Consider the following 19,169-nt stretch of genomic DNA (forward strand, 5'->3'; position numbering starts at 1 on the left):
GGTTTTGTGGAAGACAGTTTTTCCATGCCCTGGGGTGGGAATGGGGTAGTTTGGGGATGATTGAAGCATATTACATTTATAATATCACTGCTGATCTGACAGAGGCGGAGCTCAAGCAGTAAGGTGAGCAGTGGGAAGTGTCTGTAAATAGAAATGAAGCTTTGTTTGCTTGCCAGCTGCTCACCTCCGGCCGTGTGGCCCAGTTCTAACAGATCATGGACTGGTATTGGCCTATGGCCAGGGGGTTCATGAAGTTAATATGCTGTGATCCTATCAATGTAAATGTTCTTAAAGCAGATCAGAAAGAAATTCTTTTCCTATTTGTCATTTTTGTGTTTAATTTTTTTGTTTTAATGATTTCACATTGTATTTCAGGATTTTTCCTTCAATGTGTATTTATTTTTAAAAATCAATTGTCATATTAAATGCTAATTCCACTGATTGAGTTGCAAATTATCTGGTAATGTTCAGCCCTGGACAATAGATGAGATGATTTTAAGTAAAGTAGCATGGCATTAATGATGACTGACACATATGGGTGCTTTACATATATTATCTTTATAAATTAAATTATATTTAATTGTCATGCAGTGTTCTTTGCATCTTACAGACGAAGCCCTGAGAGGTTAAGCTGCTGGCCCAAGTTCACAGTTAGTTTCAGTTCAGTCGTTCAGCCGTGTCCATCTCTTTGCAACCCCAAGGTCTGCAGCATGCCAGACTTCCCTGTCCATCACCAACTCCCAGAGCTTGCTCAAACTCAGGTCCATCAAGTCAGTGATGCCATCCAACCATCTCATCCTCTGTTATCCCCTTCTCCTCTTGTCTTCAATCCTTCCAATGAGTCAGTTCTTCTCATCAGGTGGCCAAAGTATTGGAGCATCAGCTTCAGCATCAGTCCTTTCAATGAATATTCAGGACTGATTTCTTTTAGGATTGACTGGTTGGATCTCCTTGCAGTACAAGGAATTCTCAAGAGTCTTCTCCAGCTCCACAGTTCAAAAGCATCAATTCTTTGTCACTCAGCTTTCTTTATGGCCCACCTTTCTCATCCATACATGACTACTGGAAAGACCATAACTTTGACTATGCCAACTTTTGTTGGCAAAGTAATGTCTCTGGTTTTTTAATATGCTGTCTAGGTTGGTCATAGCTTTTCTTCCAAGGACAAGCATCTTTTAATTGCATGGCTGCAGTCACCATCTGCAGTGATTTTGGAGCCCAAGAAAATAAAGTCTGGCACTGTTTCCATTGTTTCTTATCTATTTGCCGTGAAATGATGGGACTGGATCCATGATCTTCATTTTTATGAATGTTGAGTTTTAAGCCAGCTTTTTCACTTTCATCAAGGGGCCCTTTAGTTCCTCTTTGCTTTCTGCCAAAAGGGTGCTGTCATCTGCATATCTGAGATTATTGATATTTCTCCTGGCAATCTTGATTTCAGCTTGTGCTTCATCCAGCATAGCATTTTGCATGATGTTTAGTTTAGTTAGTTAGTTTAGTTAATCTAGTATATTGTGTGTGTGTGTGTGTGTGTGTGTGCGCGCGCGCGCACGCTTACGCTCAGTCATGTCTGTGACTCTTTGTGATCTGATGGATTGTAGTTTACCAGGCTCCTCTGTCCATGGAATTTTCCAAGAGAGAATGCTGGAGTGGGTTACCATTTCCTTTTCCAGGGGATCCTCCTAACCCAGAGACTGAACCCACGTCTTTTGCGTATCCTGCGCTGGCAGGTGGGTTCTTTACCACTGCATCACCTGGGAAGTGCATATACTGTGGAGCTGTTCTGAAAATGATTTCGCAATAGAAGTTCATTTGACCCTCAGTATAGTCCTGGAGATAAAGCTATTATTATTATTACCCCTATCTGATAGCTGAGGATATGTAGGAACAGCAAGCTTAAGTAACCTGTCTAAGGTTACCTGAGTGCTCGAGTCAGGGCTTGGACCCAGCAGTGTGGTTTCAGAGTGCAGGCTCTTGATGACTCTGCTCCTTGCCTGGGGAGAGTGTCCACAAAGAAGAAGCCAGAAGTTATAGGTAGTGTGATGCAGAGAGCAGAGAGCTTCAACTTTGACCTGGTTTCAAATCTAAATGCCACTCAATTACAGGGAGACCTTGGGCAAGTGACTTAATTGTTTGGTGTGCGTGCCTGCTAAGTTGCTTCAGTCATGTCCGAGTCTTTGTGACCCCTTGGACTGTTGCAGCCCGCCAGGCTTCTCTGTCCATGGGATTCTCCAGGCAAGAACACGGGAATCGGCTGTCATGCCCTCCTCCAGGGTATCTTCCTGACCCAGAGATTGTACCCCAGAGTCCCCATTTTCTCAATTGTGGGGCACCGATAACATCATCTGTGAAATGGAGTGATCAGAGTCCAGTAAGATAACAGGCATAGAGCCCCTTTTCTAGTTCTGATTTTTACTCATGTGTTTCTAATCTGTATATGCTTGGAAATGCCTCAGATTTTTGGGGGGACAGACAGGTATAAACACATACATGAAAAGAGCGTAGTTAATAAATCCACACATGGCTTGTGTAGAACCCTTGTGTCTCAGGAGTCTTGCTGATCATGGGGCCTTTCTTCCCTGCTGTTTCTGCCCTCAGACGTTTGCCGACTCCGTTCATCCCGGCAGCATGACTTGGTTCCTGCCAGTCTCTTCAGCCCCTGTGTCACGCCACCATCCTAGCCCTGCCTGTATCAGGCACAAAAAAAAAATCCCTTAATCTACAATTAAGTTGTAGATCTTCTAAGGAGAAAAGCCTATTCAAATTCCCCACCCGATTTTTAACTGGGTTATTTGTCTTTTTATTACTGAGTTGTATTAAATTCCAGAGGAAGGAGAGAGGTTACATGAACCACAGTGCAACGTCTCCTCTTTGAACTCCAGATTGTACAGAAAATCCATGGTTAAGTTTTAACAGGCAATTCTTTGCGGACTTAACAGTAATATGCGTGTGTGTATGCTACGTCTCTTCAGTCGCGTCCGACTCTACGACCTTGTGGACTGTAGCCCGCCAGGTTCCTCTGTCCATGGGATTATCCAGGCAGGGATACTGGAATGGATTGCCATGTTCTCCTCCAGAGGATCTTCCCAACCCAGGAATCGCATCTTTAACGTCTCAGGCATTGGTGGGCAAGTCCTTTACCACTACTGCCACCTGAGAAGCCCCTACAGTAATATACATTATATTTAATATTCCTTTGAGGACTAAGACAGATGCCTCCTCTTTGACTCTTCAGAATTCCCAGTAGACAGAAAAAAAGCTCTCCCTCCTCTTCCCTCTAAGCCATGCAACATGAATTCCCCCTTTAGGCTGGTGGGGCCAATTTTAAACTGAAGTTCACTGTTAAGCCAGTAGCAGCCTCTCATGGATGCTAGTGCCCTGCCCCAGGTGGCTTCAGTAAGGATTCCTGACTAGTCCTTGAGCAGGGGGTGGAGGGGCCGGGGTACCTAATGGGCAGGGTCAGCCTCCCAAGCCCCACTGCCTGCTGGAAAAGGGATGGGACAGGAAATGGAGACCCAGGAGGCAGCCCAAGGGGCCAGCCACATCAGCCCAGTTCTGAAAGACTTCTAAAAGATCATTATCTTTTCCAATTAGAAAGTGTCCCAAAATTGTGTGGAAAGGAGAAGGAATGGGTATGTGGTTGTGTAAGTCAAACGGGTTTGTTCAAGTCTCAGTTTGGAAATTAATAAAGTAAGAAACTGAAAACCTGCTCTAATCATGGTGAGATGAGGGGCGTCTTTTATTCTATTACTTGACACTTTTATTAAAAATGTTAGCGCTGTTGACTCTGTCAAAATGCCCTACTTCTCACGGTAGTCATGACTGTGCCAAAAAGCACCTGTCTCAGAGAGCACGGCCCAGGAGAGAAACAGCAAGAGTGGGATGCTGCTAAGGCTGTTGGATGGGGACTAGCAGAAGATGATGCTGAGAGGAGACAGGACCAGAGCATGAAAAGCCTTGAATTCCACTCTGTTTTCATTCAGTGGCTCAGTCCTGTCTGACTCTTTGCGACCCCATGGACTTCAGTGTGCCAGGCTTCCCCGACCTTCACAATGTTCCAGTGTTTGCTCAAACTCATGTCCATTGCATTGATGATGCCATCCAACTATCTCATCCTCTGTTGCCCCCTTCTTCTCCTGCCCTCAATCTTTCCCAAATCAGGGTCTTTTCCAGTGAGCTGGCTCTTCACCTCAGGTGGCCAAAGTATTAGAGCTTCAGCTTCTGCCATCAGTCTTTCCAATGAATATTCAGGTTGATTTCCTTTAGGATTGACTGCTTTGATCTCCTTGCTGTCCACGGCACTCTCAAGAGTCTTCTCCAGCACCACAGTTTGAAAACATCCATTCTTCAACCCTCAGCCTTCTTTATGGTCCAACTCTCACATCCGTACATGACTATGGGAAAAACCATAGCTTTGACTAGACTCTGAGCAGCTCCTAAATTTAATATCTGGTCCCACATCACTAAACAGGAAGAGAAACCCTCTAAGTCCTCGTTATAGAGGAAGTAGATGGGAAACTTGCTGGTGTGAATGGCTGGGAGTTGGTGTGAATGGCTGAGAGATGATGTGAATGGCTGGGAGGTGTTGTTCAGTATGAGCTCCCTACAGAGAAATCTGTGTCCAGGCTTTAGTGGAGACTGACTCATCCTACCAAGAGCGCTTGGATGAATCTGATGATTATGGTTGTATATCAGCAGGAGATCTCAGAGTCATGTGGGTGGGGCTCTGTTAGCTTTGTTGACGACATTCAGCAGCTTGCAAGGCCAGCAGCCTTGTTGGACTCTGAACATCTGGTTACATTCTGCCAGTATGAGTACAGCAGAAGTGTGGCTCTGGCCAAGTGTTTGCTGTGGGTTTTGTGTTTTCTATTTAAAGATATCTCTTAATATGTAGCTCATGCAGAAAGACTGACAGTGGTCTCTGCAGGGTTGCTACGACAGTTTGAGTGTAGTGTAGGTGACAAGTTGCACTTAAGAGATGTTTGAAGAGAGACAAGGTTATAGTCACAGCAATTTAGGTTGGGGCCACATGGTAGCACCATTTTGAACTTGGCCTTCTCTTGGGAACTAAAGACCACACATCATCACCCTGGGGACTGCATTCTGGGCTGTTCATCAAGGCCAAGTTTATGTCTTTGCTCTGACTCCATAGACCCACACTCACATATCTAAAGTAAGCAGAGTATTCCCTGGTGGTCCAGTGATTAGGACTCCATGATTTCACTGCAGAGGGCCTGGGTTTGATCCCTGGTCAGGAAACTAAGATCCTAAATGCCACACAGTGCAGCCAAAAATAAATAAATAAAAAATGAAGTAAGCAGAGTAACCCTGGGCTGAGTTTTAAATCAGTCTAAGCATTCACACTTCCCAACTCATCCTTCTCTCCCTGGTGTCCTTACTTTTCCCCTGACCATCCTTCAGTAGTCTCATAGAGGTGAGGAAACTGAAGCCTAGACCTCGGGCTCATGCTTTAACCAAGTTTACACTATGATAGCAGGGAGATCCAACCAGTCAATCCTAAAGGAAATCCGTCCTGAATATTCATTGGAAGGACTGATGCTGAAGCTCCAATTCTTTGGCCAACTGATGTGAAGAGCTAACTCACTAGAAAAGACCCTGATGCTGGGGAGGATTGAGATCAAGAGAAGGGGGCAACAGAGGATGAGGTGGTTGGATGGCATCACTTACATGAGTTTGAGCAAATTCAGGGAGATGGTAAAGGACAGGGAAGCCTGGCATGCTTCAAAGAGTCGGACACAACTCAGCGACTGAAAAACACCACTGTGATAAAGAGATCTGGAACTGGGTCTAGATCCAGATTGTCTGATTGTTTTCTTCTTAACAGTGTCTTTTGATAAAATATACATGTCATAAGACTTACTGCTTCTCCTTTTAAGCACCCAGTTGGAGGAGTATTATTGATATTATATATTTCTCCCAGCAATCTTGATTCCAGCGTGTGCTTCATTCAGCCCAGCATTTCTCATGATGTACTCTGCGTATAAGTTAAATAAGCAGGGTGACAATATACAGCCTTGATGTACTCCTTTCCCAATTTGGAACCAGTCCATTGTTCCATGTCTGGTTTTAACTGTTGCTTCTTGACCTGTGTACAGATTTCTTAGGAGGCAGATCTGGTATTCCCATCTCTTGAAGAATTTTCCACAGTTTGTTGTGATCCATACAAAGGCTTTGGCATAGTCAATAAAGCAGAAGTAGATGTTTTTCTGGAATTCTGTGCTTTTTCAATGATCCAGTGGATGTTGGCAATTTGATCTCTGGTTCCTCTGCCTTTTCTAAATCCAGCTTGAACATCTGGAAGTTCACGGTTCATGTACTGTTTAAGCCTAGCTTAGAGAATTTTGAGCATTACTTTGCTAGCATGTGAGATGAGTGCACTTGTGTGATAGTTTGAATGTTCTTTGACATTGGAATGAAAACTGACCTTTTCCAGTCCTGTGGCCACTGCTGAGTTTTCCAGATTTGCTGGCATATTGAGTGTAGCACTTTCACAGCATCATCTCTTAGGATTTGAAACAGCTCAACTGGAATTCCATCACCTCCACTAGCTTTGTTCATAGTGATGCTTCCTAAGGCCCACTTGACTTTGCATTCCAGGATGTCTGGGTCTAGGTAAGTGATCACACCATCGTGGTTACCTGGGTCATTAAAGTTGATTCATTGGAAAAGACCTTGATGCTGGGAGGGATTGGGGGCAGGAGGAGAAGGGGACGACAGAGGATGAGATGGCTGGATGGCATCACCGACTTGATAGACATGAGTTTGGGTAGACTCTGGGAGTTGGTGATGGACAGGGAGGCTTGGCATACTGCAATTCATGGAGTCGGAAAGAGTCGGACATGACTGAGTGACCGAACTGAACTGAAGGTCTTTTTTGTATAGTTCTTCTGTGTATTCTTGCCATCTCTTCTTAATATCTTCTGCTTCTGTTAGGTCCATACCATTTCTGTCCTTTATTGTACCCATCTTTGCATGAAATGTTCCCTTGGTATCTCTAATTTTCTTGAAGAGATCTCTAGTCTTTCCCATTCTGTTGTTTTCCTCTATTTCTTTGTATTGATCTCTGAGGAAGGCTTTCTTATCTCTCCTTGTTATTCTTTGGAACTCTGCATTCAGATGCTTATATCTTTCCTCTTCTCTTTTGTCTTTCACTTCTCTTCTTTTCTCAGCTGTTTGTAAGGCCTCCTCAGACAGCCATTTTGCCTTTTTACGTTTCTTTTTCTTGAGAATGCTCCTGTACAATGCCACGAACCTCTGTCCGTAGTTCTTCAGGCACTCTGTCTATCAGACCTAATCCCTTGAATCTGTTTGTCACTGTCACTATATCATTGTAAGGGATTTGATTTAGGTCATACCTGAGTGGTCTAGTGGTTTTCCCTATTTTCTTCAATTTAAGTCTGAATTTTGCAATAAGGAATTCATGATCTGAGCCACAGTCAGCTCCCATTCTTGTTTTTGCTGACTGTGTAGAGCTTCTCCATCTTTGGCTACAAAGAATGTAATCTGATTTCAGTATTGACTATCTGGTGATGTCCATGTGTAGAGTCTTCTCTTGTTTTGTTGGAAGAGGGTGTTTGCTATGACCAGTGCATTCTCTTGGCAAAACTCTGTTAGCCTTTGCCCTAATTCATTTTGTACTCCAAGGCCAAATTTGCCTATTCAGGTGTCTCTTGACTTCCTACTTTTACATTCCAGTCCCTATGATGAAAAGGACATCTTCTCTTAGTGTTAGTTCTAGAAGGAGCATCTAGTAAGTTTATAGTTATACCTCCATCACCACAATCCCATTGAGAACATTTCATTACACGTTAATTCCCTCTCACCCCTTCTGTGGCCAGTCCCTACCCTCAACTACCAGCCCCAGGCAACCACTGGCTGGTTGAGATTTTATCATGCTATTCTCTCTGTGACTTGGTTATTCAGATTTTTCTGCCTTTAACCAGGTAAAAGCTATAGACAGCTAACCCATGGGAGTTAAGCCAGAGTTTACAAACATGGAAGTGAAAGTTTCATAATGTAACCCATACCTTTGGTTCATGTGGTCTGTGGCTGAGTTGGGTTCCTACACATGTCCAGTCAGCTCCAGACTTCAGACCCCGCTCCAACCCAAGTGCTGTTCCCTGTCCTGAGTTTAAATCGATAAATAAAACATTGCCTTTTACTCAGAATTATGCCATTTACCTATATTTCTGAGAAGGACTGTCCTAAAAATTATGGGGTAGAACTGAACATGGAGATTCTACTGAAGAAAATTCATTTTTTAATACCCCTCTGTGGATTCTCACTTTGTGGTTTTCCATGGCAAATGGCTATGTCATTGACAACTGAAGCTGCCTGATGTCTGTTTATTCTTAGTCATGGGCAGTCAGCAGACTCAGCCTGGAAGTCTTTCAGAAACTGAATCTCCTGTGTCCCTGTGTCGATTCAGGAGCAAAGGGCTTCCTGTGTCTTTGAGAGAGTCTATAGTTCTCTGCTTGGCGGTGGTCCTCACTCAGGATGGATGTCAGCCAGACTCACCGTGTCCTTCCTCACCAGCCTGCTCCGGCGCCCAGCTTTGGCACTGTCTGCAGCAGAGAAGAGGAAGGTTGTGATGCTTCCGGTCTTGACTGCAGCTCTGCAAGGCGAGCCGTCCTCCCCAGGCATTTTTCTTCTGAGCTTTGAAGCCGGGAAGAGGAAGGAGGGAGGCTGAGACTTCTGTGGGGCGTGTTACATGTTTCAACAAATTGAAACAAAAGAGGAAAAGGAATTGCTGTGGTTTTGGCCATTTCCAGTGGCACTGAGAACTTTGTCACTGGGATGGATTTATTGCACCTGCTATGAATGAGGGACAGGAAGGGTCACCATCAGAAGGTGCTCTGCTTATGGTCTAGAAAATTCACTTTGAAGCCTGAGATGGACTCTCTGCCAGAATGGAAATTTCACTCCTTTCAAATTAAAGAGAAAATTTGGCGGCCAGAAGAGTCATGCTCCGGTCTCCGACTCCATCACCTAACCTCTCTTTCCGGTCCTGAGTCAGTCATGAGGCTTCTGTCTCCTGGTACTTTTCTGATGTTCTTTTTTATCCCAGGAGATTTGTAAAACAAGATGCTTGGGATATGCTTCCATAGTGAAGAATTAGACCTTTTGTTCTCTAAAAACTGTTGTTAATAACCCTCAGGCCTGGGGTCTAGAGACAAGTATGTACAGTACATGTGGTCCCTCTGCTTGCCCTGCCCACTCAGTCTGGCGTTAAGTGCCAGTGGTTGGAGAGCATCACTGAACTTGGAGGCATGGTCACGGTGAGGCCTCCATTCAGGGTCTTCTGGGGTCACAGCTGGCTTCTTGCTTGGCTTTCTCACTGATTCCTTGCAAAGATGCCAGTTCAAACTCTTGCTCTCAGTGGTGACTGTCAGCTGCTCTCTGTGGGCAGAGGCTAGGATCATAGGAGCCTGGGAGGCGATCAGACTAGGTGACCTGCCAGCTCAGCTGTGTCCTTCTGGGTGAACCACCCTGAGCCCACAAAGTGAAGATAGGACCATCTTGCGAGGTGTCCTAGGTGTCATGCTGGTGACTTGAGACTGACATGTCTGCAGCACTGTCCGAGGCTCCAGGAACATCACTTTCTTTCTCCCGGCGTGGGGCCAGATCCTCAAGATAAAAAAGATATAAACAATGTGCTCTTTCCAGTACTAATAACTTTTTGAAGCTGTGATTTCAAAAATAGGGAGGGGGTTCTGCTATATTCAGAGAATTGTTTCTACAAAAATTTTATCATGCAAAAATCAGACAGGACTTTGAGAAAAAAACATAGTTGAGGCAAACATTTAGAACTGTATACAGCAATAATAATCCTCATAATAGTACTGACACGGTTCAAAAGACATGTTCAATACTAAAAATAAATATCCCAGCAAATAGAGGGCCACACACCCCCCCACACACACATACACACGCGCGCACGCATGCAGTTTGATGGAAGGAGGGATAAGGCAAGGCTAAGGCTGCAGCATGTAGTGATGAGGACGTAGAGCACAGCGATGAAGGAGAACTTCCTGACAGACGGTCCCAAGGCAGCATTTGGCCAGACTGAGCCAAAGGGCAGACTGTGGGGTGAGTGGCCATTTATTCCATGTTTGTCCGTGTCCCTGCTGCCTTCAGCCAGGCTAGTGTACTTGGCCTTCAGCAGTCATTTCTTGTTGATGCAAAACATTAACGTTGCAGGGAAAATTGTATACAAAACCAAGGCAATTTTTTGTTGACAGGACAACGTTGCAGGTTATACCTAGTTTCCATTCCAGGCTGTGAAACTCATTACCCTAACTGATAAATAATCCTGGTTTTCATCCCACTAGATAGGAACCTGAAACAGGACATCTGTTTTTTTTTTCTCTTTCTCTCTCTCTCTCTTTTGGCTACGCTATACAGCATGTGGGATCTTAGTTCCCCAACCAGGGACTAAACCTGGGCCCCCTGCACTGGGAGGATGGAGTCTCAACCACTGGAACCAGAGAAGTCCTTAGGAATCTTTTTTCTTTTAAACTATGGTTTTAAAAAATACCATAAAATTTAAATTTAATTTAAAATTTACCATATTTATTATCCTTAAATGTAGTTTAGTCCTGTTAAATATATTCACACTGGAACATTTCCGTCTTACTAAACTGAAACTGTCCCTTCCCTCCAGCCCCTATTAATCATTGGTCTATTCTAGAATAGAACAGAAACCACCATTCTTTCTATTTCTGTGAATTTGACTACATTAGATAATCTCTATAAGTGGAGTTCTACAGTACTTGTCTTTTTGTGACTGGCTTATTTATATGAGTCTGTCTTTGCGGTTCATCTGTGTTATAGCACGTATCAGGATTTTATGAACCATGAAATCTTCTGAGAAGATTTTTAAAAAATGAAATCTTAAACACCTTTTTGAACCCCGGATTTATTTGAACAAGCTAGGCCAGAAGGATGGGAGGTGGGGGCCTTCCTGTTTCACTCATGCAATGAAACATCTTAATTGAGTTTTATCTCCTTTTCATGTGCTTCTCCTAGATTTTCCTCTCAAATGTCAAGCATAAATTGACTCTTTTTAAAGTTTATTTATTTTTGGCTGTGCTGGATCTTTGTTGCTGCACATGGGCTTTCTCTAGCCGCAGAGAGTGGGGACTTCTCTCTAGTTGCCGTGCGAGAGCTTCTCACTGCGCTGGTTTCTCTCGTTACAGAGCACAGGCTCTAGGCACCCGGGCTTCAGTAGTTACAGCGCGTAGGCTCAGTCGCTGTAGCTCATGGGCTCTAGAGCATGGGCTAGTCGTGGCTCACATGCTTCATTGCCCCTTGACAAGTGAAATCTCTGGACCAGGGATTGAACCCTCATCCCCTGCATTGGCAGGAGGATTCTTAACCACTGGGCCACCAGGAAAGGCCCATAAATTAACTCTTAAATGCAGGTGTTATGTGTTACAAGTCAGTCATCCACAAGGGAGCTATGTCAAACACCGCAGGGCCAAGTGTCCCCTGTCAGAGTGTACTTCTAATGCCTGCAAGCCTTTGACGTGCAGGTCTGTGTGCTTCTTTCCAGAGAGCCCAGCAGTATGCCCAGCAAGTCCTGCAGAAGGAGTGCCGACCCCAGTTTGCCAAGAGGTCAATGGCACAGCTCTTCGGGAGCAGGTACAGCTTGGACCTGCCACCGTTCGTGACGAAGGTCCCCATGGAGAGTGAGGCTGCGTACAAGTACGACCCTCCTTTCGGATTCCACAAGTTCTCTGGGAAAGTCCAGACCCTCTTAGAACTCTTGCCAGAGCATGACTTTCCTGAACACTTGAGAACCAAGAGCTGCAAGCGTTGTGTGGTCATCGGAAGCGGCGGGATCCTCCACGGACTGGAGCTGGGCCATGCCCTGAACCAGTTTGATGTCGTGATACGGTACGGTGGCTTGAAGACCAGCCTCTGTCCTCTAGGCTGTAGCTCACTGCCGTGAGTCAGGGCAGCACCACAAACAGGAAGCACCCAGAACAACCCCACATGTCCCTGCCTTCTGGGGACTCACGTTTTGAGAAGTTGAAACAAAGACATGAAATGATTGGATGCTCCAAACTGTGCGGTACTGACCCTCATTTTGGTAAAAACCTTTTCAGTGGAGTTGAGGGTTGGAAGGATGGGTAGATTCAGATAAGCCAGCGAAGGAAGAAGGCTGTGCTAGGCAGGGCCCGGAGAAGGATGTGGGGAAGGGGGACATACTTGAGTCAGTGGGACACCTGGCTTCTAGGAGTGGGACTTGGGGAGGGTGAACCTGGAAGGTGGCCCTGGCTGGGACCAGAAAACACACAGAAGCATTTAAACACCAGATCCCCCCCTGGAGGAGGGCCTGGCAGCCCACTCCAGGATTCTTTCCTGGAGAATCCCATGGACAGAGGAGCCTGGGGGACAACAATCCATAGGTTTGCAAAGAGTCAACCATGGCTGAAGGGACTAATCACACTCACTACAGGCAGTAGGCAGTTATCCTGAATTGTAGGATTTGCTGATAGTTTGACAGTCATGTTAGGAAACACCAGGATTTCCAGTCTGAGGTCTAAGGTATTAGTGGAACCACTGGAATAGTTGAGGAAAATCTCTGGCTAGTGACGAAGGATGACAAGATCCATCTCAGACATTTTGAGCCTGAAAGTGGTGATATGTCCACATAATGCCTTTGTCACTAGTAGCTGTGATTTGGGGCAAGTTTCCTTGCTGTCCTGTGCCTTGATTTCCTCATCTGTAAATGGAGGCCATGATGGCACAGAGCTCATAGGGTTACTATGAAGACAAAATGAGTTAACAGGTGTAAAGCTTGTGAAACAGTGTCAGACTTATGGTAGATGCTCAGTGAAAAATGAAAGTGTTAATTACACAGTCATGTCCGACTCGTTGTGACCGCATGGATGGTAGCCCGCCAGGCTGCTCTGTCCATGGAATTCTCCAAACAAGAACACTAGAGTGCTGTTAGGAGCTATGTTTGGAAAATGTATAGGAAGGAGGAGGAGCTATGGAAGAAAGGGGAGGGGGTGTAAGAGGTTTCTAGGAAAGAACCAGACTTTTTTGTAAGGGCCAAGAGAGAGAAGAAACAAGGAACAAGTTTTGAGGCAAAATGTGTGAAGTATGGGAGTAGGGTCAGGGCTTCAGGGGTGTGGAAGTTGTTGAGGTGAGGGTGGGTATAACTGCTTCCTTCCTGTGGGGGCTTCCTGTGTGCCAGACGCTGTCCTGGCTCTGGTGGGTCTCATGCCTTGGTGAAGCCATCCTGTTAGCCAGTGTCAGAGATGAGGACACAGAGGCACCAGAGGGCGTGGAGTTCCGACCAGACCCTGACACTCCAAAGGCAGAGTGCTGAGGCTTCCAGAACCTCAGCCCCAGCTCTGTGTGAGCAGCTGAGCGATGTCCACAGGCAGCACTGGAAGAGGCAGACGGGACCCTGTGCCCATCTTAACAGTACACGAGTGGGATACGGGAGGAGACAAGGTGAGAAACTGGGGTGCACACTCTGGCCAGAGGAGAGGGACTGTGGAAGAGAAGGGCGGCCTTGAGCTGACCTTGAGGAAAGGTGGGATTTGGCTAATGAGCGGCTTCAGCAAAGAATGAGACTCTTCAGGGACTTCCCTGGTGGTCCAGTGGCTGAGACTCTGCACTTCCTATCAGGGGGTCCCTGGTCAGGGAACTAGATCCTGCATGCCACAGCTAAGACCTGGCACAGCCCAATAAATAAGTAAAAATTAATTAATTAAAAATTTTTAAAAACAAACAAAAAATGAGAATATTCAGAGCATGTGACAGTGTCTGGCTCATAGGAAGCACCCAGAAACAGCGGTTTCATCGTCTCTCATCCCAATATTGTTCACAATCCCTAAAAGAAAGGTGGGATTTGACCTTGAAGAAAGGGGGCAGGGAAATCTGGGTGAGGAGCCCTGCCTGGCCAGAGGAGAGTGAAAGAGGGGACGGGGCTGGCTCGATGACCACTGATGGTGGGGCCAGCCTGGGAGGCATGAACGTCATGCATCGGCACTGGGAACCATGGAGCGCTGGGGACTAAGGAGGGAGACTCAGCCAGATGGTAACAGAAATCAGTTGAAAAATTTTTTGTGAGTAACTTTTAGGTTTAAAGTAGTTCTACAATTAACAGGAAAGTTGCCAGAGTCATACAAAGAGCTCCCCTTTTCCCAGATTCCCCAGCTGATAACACTTGATCACACTGGCTTTATAATTTTCTCTTTATATTTTATTATTCTTTTCTGAATCCTTTGAGAGTTAGTTGCAAATTTCAAGCTCCTTCTTTACACCTAAATACTTCAGTGTGCATTTCCTAAGAACAAGGATATTCTGTTATAGAACTACAAGATGATATTCAGAATAAGGAGATTAACACTGATGCAGTAGAGGCTTATTTACAATCCTTATTCAGGTTTCACCAGTTATTCCAGTAGTGTCCATTATTTAAAAAGAAAGGAGAGCCTTCCCTGGCAGTCCAGTGGTTAAGACTCTACCCTCTACTACAGGGGACACGGGTTCAATCCCAGGTTAGGGGACTAGGATCCCACATGCCTCACAGTATGGCCAAAAAATTTTTTTAAATAAATAAAGGAAAAGAAAAAGAACATAACTGGCCCAGGATCACACTCTGCATTTAGTTGTCATGTCTAATAATATCTTTTAATAATCTAGGACTTAGGTATCTGAGATCTAGAAGAGGAAGTAAAAGTAGAATGGATGTCAATGTATGGCAAAACCAATACAGAATTGTAAAGTAAAATAAAAAATAAAAAGAAAAGAAAAGAAAGGTTTATACAGATGTGATAATACAGGGAAAAGACCAAACAGACTTTTCTTGAGATTTCAAAACTATGTACCTGGGTGAGTGATACTGCTTTAAGAAGAATTCTTAATGTTTCCCCCAGACCATCCACACTGGCAAAGCCTCCATCGATCTAACAGTGGTCAGTACCCCAAATTCCTGCTTTAATTTAAGACCAGGTCGCACCGTGGTAACTTAGCCGGTAAAGAATCTGCCTGTCATGCAGGAGACCCTAGTTCAATCCCTCAGTCGGGAAGATCCCCTGGAGAAGGGAATGGCGACCCACTCCGGTATTCTTGCTTGGAGAATACCCTGGACAAAGGAGCCTGATAGGCTACAATCCATGGGGTTGCAAAGAGTTGGACAAAACTGAACGACTTTCGCTTCACTTTGCACTTGGGCCCAGTGCCTTCCTCGGGCCCAACCCTGTCTGTGTAACTATGGTTTGTGTCTGCTTTGCCGTGGTTTCTAGGTTTTCTTTTCTGATTATCTTTTTGAAATTCTGGCAAGGACCACTAATATCCGAGCACAATGGAAAGCTTTCAAGGAAACATTACTTGTGCCCAGAGAACACACAAATGTGTTTAGGTTGGCTTAACATGGCAGGACTAGATGGAATTGCTTGTCATTCATAGATTGGATCTCGGAGGATGTTGCTAGTTCGCAGACTGAAGACTTCGCTCATCAACACCTGGAAAGGGCAGAGCTGAGGGATGATGGAGCTGCTGGAGGGGAGGCACCCTACTCCCAGCCATACCCTCATTCCCAGTCCTTAAAAGATGTGGAAAACACGCTGCAGGAATTTTGCATGTGATTAAGTGGTTAATGTCAGTTTATCTTTGTCCTTTTTACTTAAATAGGTTAAACAACGCACCAGTTGAAGGATATTCGGAGCATGTTGGCAATAAGACTACTATAAGGATGACTTATCCAGAAGGTGCACCTCTGTCTGACCTTGAATATTATTCCAGTGACTTGTTTGTTGCTGTTTTATTTAAGAGTGTTGACTTCAACTGGCTTCAGGCAATGGTCAAAAATGAAACCCTGGTAAGCACTAGAAATTCACCCATCGGATGTGCCTTTGTAAAAAGTGAAGGACTCTCTAACTGGAATTATAGGGTTTTTTGTTTTTGTTTTTGTTTTTTTTCATTTTTAAGTTAACGTTCATGCTTTTGTGTTGTCTTTCAAATAGCCACTCGTTTTGTCGAAGCCCCTCAGAACTCCCCTTGGGAAATTGCTTTCAGAACCCAAGTCACACATGGAAACCGGTATCATTACTTAGTGGAAGTAAAAAGCATGGGGCCAAAATTGCTATGATTGAGGTTGACCACCCAGCTGATTTACCAGACTTGAATTTACATGGCTTCTGGCTGCTGTCAGAAATTAGACTTATGTGCATGAGTATAAATTATTATCAAGGCTGCTCAGAAGAATATCCATAAATTCTCTGAGGGGTCCTTTCAAAGAGAGTCTCCAAAAATGCTTTGATTGGTGGTGCTCTTGTTGGAGTCAGTCCACAGCGTTCCAGAAGGGCAGATGTGGATGAGATGGCCCTGACTCGGTATTCCTTTTGTTTTTCTTTACAGTAATTTATCATCCTACTTTATGAGGCCCCCTCCATTATGCTGAAATAAATTTTAGAGGTCAACTTTTAAGGAGTGTGTGTGCATTTATATGCACTTGCACAAACTGGCCGACTGTAAAATTAACAGGACATATCAAACTCTTTAGAGAAGCTTCACATGATGGAGAATTTGTGTCTCCAAAATTTGTTGGGGTCCTCTGGATTTCCTCTGGGTAGTTTTTCTAGTTGAAAGATGAAGCACATATGAAATGATTTACAGTCAGACGAGAGAGATCACCAGACTGGAAGTGGAGTAAGTGGCTGGGGGCCGAGGTGTGGTGGGGCCTGAGCACAGATGGGCCTCAAACTGAATCTATTTGCTTGATCTTCCCTGGACAAAATGATGGCTTTGGATCCTGAAAAGACCTACCATCTGAGGCCATTACCTTAAGAACTTCTTTCCCCAAACTGATAAAAGTTGCTTCTGCAGTTCCTTTCCTTGCCCAATGCCACCTTCCTGATCAGATCCTTACCGTTGCATGGCTCTGTGACTTTGCCACAGAATGCAGAACCCAAACCCATGTGGGGCCACACCCACAGCTTTGCCCTCATTAGCAGGGGCCACATTCTCCCCCTCCTCTGATATCTTTATTAACTCTCCCTAATGATTGCTTGCTCTCTTTCCTTAGCCATTTTGGGTGCGGCTCTTCTTTTGGAAGCAAGTGGCGGAAAAAATCCCACTACAGCCGAAACAGTTCAGGATTTTGAATCCAGTTATTATCAAAGAGACTGCCTTTGATATCCTTCAATACTCTGAGCCGCAGTCAAGGTTCTGGGGCCGAGATAAGGTATTTTTGTCACTGCTGATACGTTACTGTTCCTCTGTGTGTTGGAAAGGAGCCTAATCGATGCCTTTCAGTTAGGCTCAGCTGTAGACCCAGGAGCATCTTCCAGAGATGACACCTCATCATGTTCCATGTGTGTTTACCCCTCGACATCTTGACCTTAGAGGCTCCCCATTGTTTAATCCTTTCACCCCCAGTGGTTCGTCTCTTTAGTATAGTTAGCACTTCAATCACTGAGATATTATTTAAGGTATTCTTACTCCAGGAATCCATAGAAAGTTACTCCAAGACTCCAGAAAAGTTGGCTACAATTTAGCACTACAGGCCACTTAAGAGAAAATTGACATTTATCATCACTCCCGAGAACCCTCATGGCCTGCAGTCTGTAGGGTTGCAAAGAGTTGGACACGACTGAGCACCCACATGCATGCATACATAGGTGATGGCAAATAGGCAATTTCTGTAGATCAGGGGTCCACAACCTCCAGAATCTAATGCCTGATGATCTGAGGTAGAGCCAATATAACAATAATAGAAATAAAGTGCACAGTAAATGTAACATGCTTGAATCATCCCGAAATCATCCCCAGCCCCCAGGTTCGTAGAAAAATTGTCTTCCACAAAACCGGTCCCTGGTGCCAAAAAGCTTGGGGAGCCCTGCTCTTGAGCAGTGCTTTTCCATTGATGGCTGAGTCCCACACCCCAAACATTCCGATTTCATCTGTCTGTGCTGTGGTCTGTGCACTGGGATTTTCAAAGTTTCCTGAGTAGTCTTGTTTTGCAGCCTACTCTGAGAACCTTTGTGCTGTAGATGGTTCACTGCAGTAGATTCTTTACCTGCAGGCAGCTTGTGTGGCTCTGGTCGGAGATGCCTGTATCACCTGTTTCTTCATAATCTAAAGAACTACCTGTCCTAAGTCGCCTCAGTCGTGTCCCACTCTTTGCGACCCCAGGGACTGTAGCCCACCAGGCTCCTCTGTCCATGGGATTCTCCAGGCAAGAATACTGGCATGGGTTGCCATTTCCTTGTCCAGGGGATCTTCCCAACCCAGGGATCAAACCTGCATCTCTTAGGTTTCCTGTACTGGCGGGTGGGTTCTTTACCACTAGGGCCACCTCCTGTGTCTCTAAATGAAACTTTTGTAAAAGCAGTGGAAATCATTTTTAAACAGGATTTTAAGCAAAGCGTTTATATATAAGGGAGAGCAAGGGATTTTTAAATGTGAGGTTCTGCTACCCACACCAGGGGCCTGAGATACCTCCTAGGAGGTGGGACTGATCCAGGAGGGAATTTGCAACACTGAACTGGACTCGGGGGGTCCTCATCCAGTAGACAGATGAGCAGCTTCTTCTGTTTGCCCTTTGAAGCAAATTCGAAATAAAAAGATGATTTAACACAACTGTGTAAATTTTAAATTAAGAATTCTGCGTTTGTTAAGGAAAGTAAGTATCTGAATGTTGTTGTTTAGTTGCTAAGTTGTGTTTGACTCTTTGTGATCTCATGGACTATAGCCTGACAGCCTGCCTCTGTCCATGGGATTTCCCAGGAGAGAATACTGGAGTGGGTAGCCATTTCCTTCTCTGGGGGATCTTCAGTAAGAGCTGAATCTGAATCTAACTCTGGCTCCAGCCTCGGGCTTGGGTACCCAGCTCAGGTGAAACAGTTCACATGGTGGAAGTGGTTCCCGTCACAGGCCGCCATTTTCCTCGGGGGCTCTGCCCTCCATCCATGGGGAGCCCAGGAGGGCCATGTGATTCCTGCCATTGCAAGAACATGGTCAGGATCCGTGGTGCCTTTTCCCTCTCGGAGGAAAGCGGCCCTATCCCCTACCAGTGACGGTCAGGTCTCTGCCTGGCTCTAGCTGGCCTCCCCTACTCAGAGCACATACGGTGCCCCAGAATGTGGGTTTACAATTTTTAACCTGTTGGCATCACTTTTAAC

At 45.1% G+C, this 19,169-nt stretch overlaps 1 protein-coding gene across 1 annotated transcript in view; it reads left to right on the plus strand.

Annotated features, from left to right (window-relative positions):
- Positions 1–19,169, plus strand: part of ST3GAL5 (ST3 beta-galactoside alpha-2,3-sialyltransferase 5) — a 60,027-nt gene that overhangs the window by 32,053 nt on the left and 8,805 nt on the right. The window contains exons 4-6 of the mRNA XM_040224329.1: positions 11,576–11,919; positions 15,679–15,865; positions 17,072–17,230. Coding sequence (XP_040080263.1) covers positions 11,576–11,919; positions 15,679–15,865; positions 17,072–17,230 — 690 coding nt within the window. The remainder of the gene's footprint in view (positions 1–11,575; positions 11,920–15,678; positions 15,866–17,071; positions 17,231–19,169) is intronic.

This window comes from Oryx dammah, unplaced genomic scaffold (assembly GCF_014754425.2).
Source record: "Oryx dammah isolate SB20612 unplaced genomic scaffold, SCBI_Odam_1.1 HiC_scaffold_25, whole genome shotgun sequence".
Taxonomy (NCBI): domain Eukaryota; kingdom Metazoa; phylum Chordata; class Mammalia; order Artiodactyla; family Bovidae; genus Oryx; species Oryx dammah.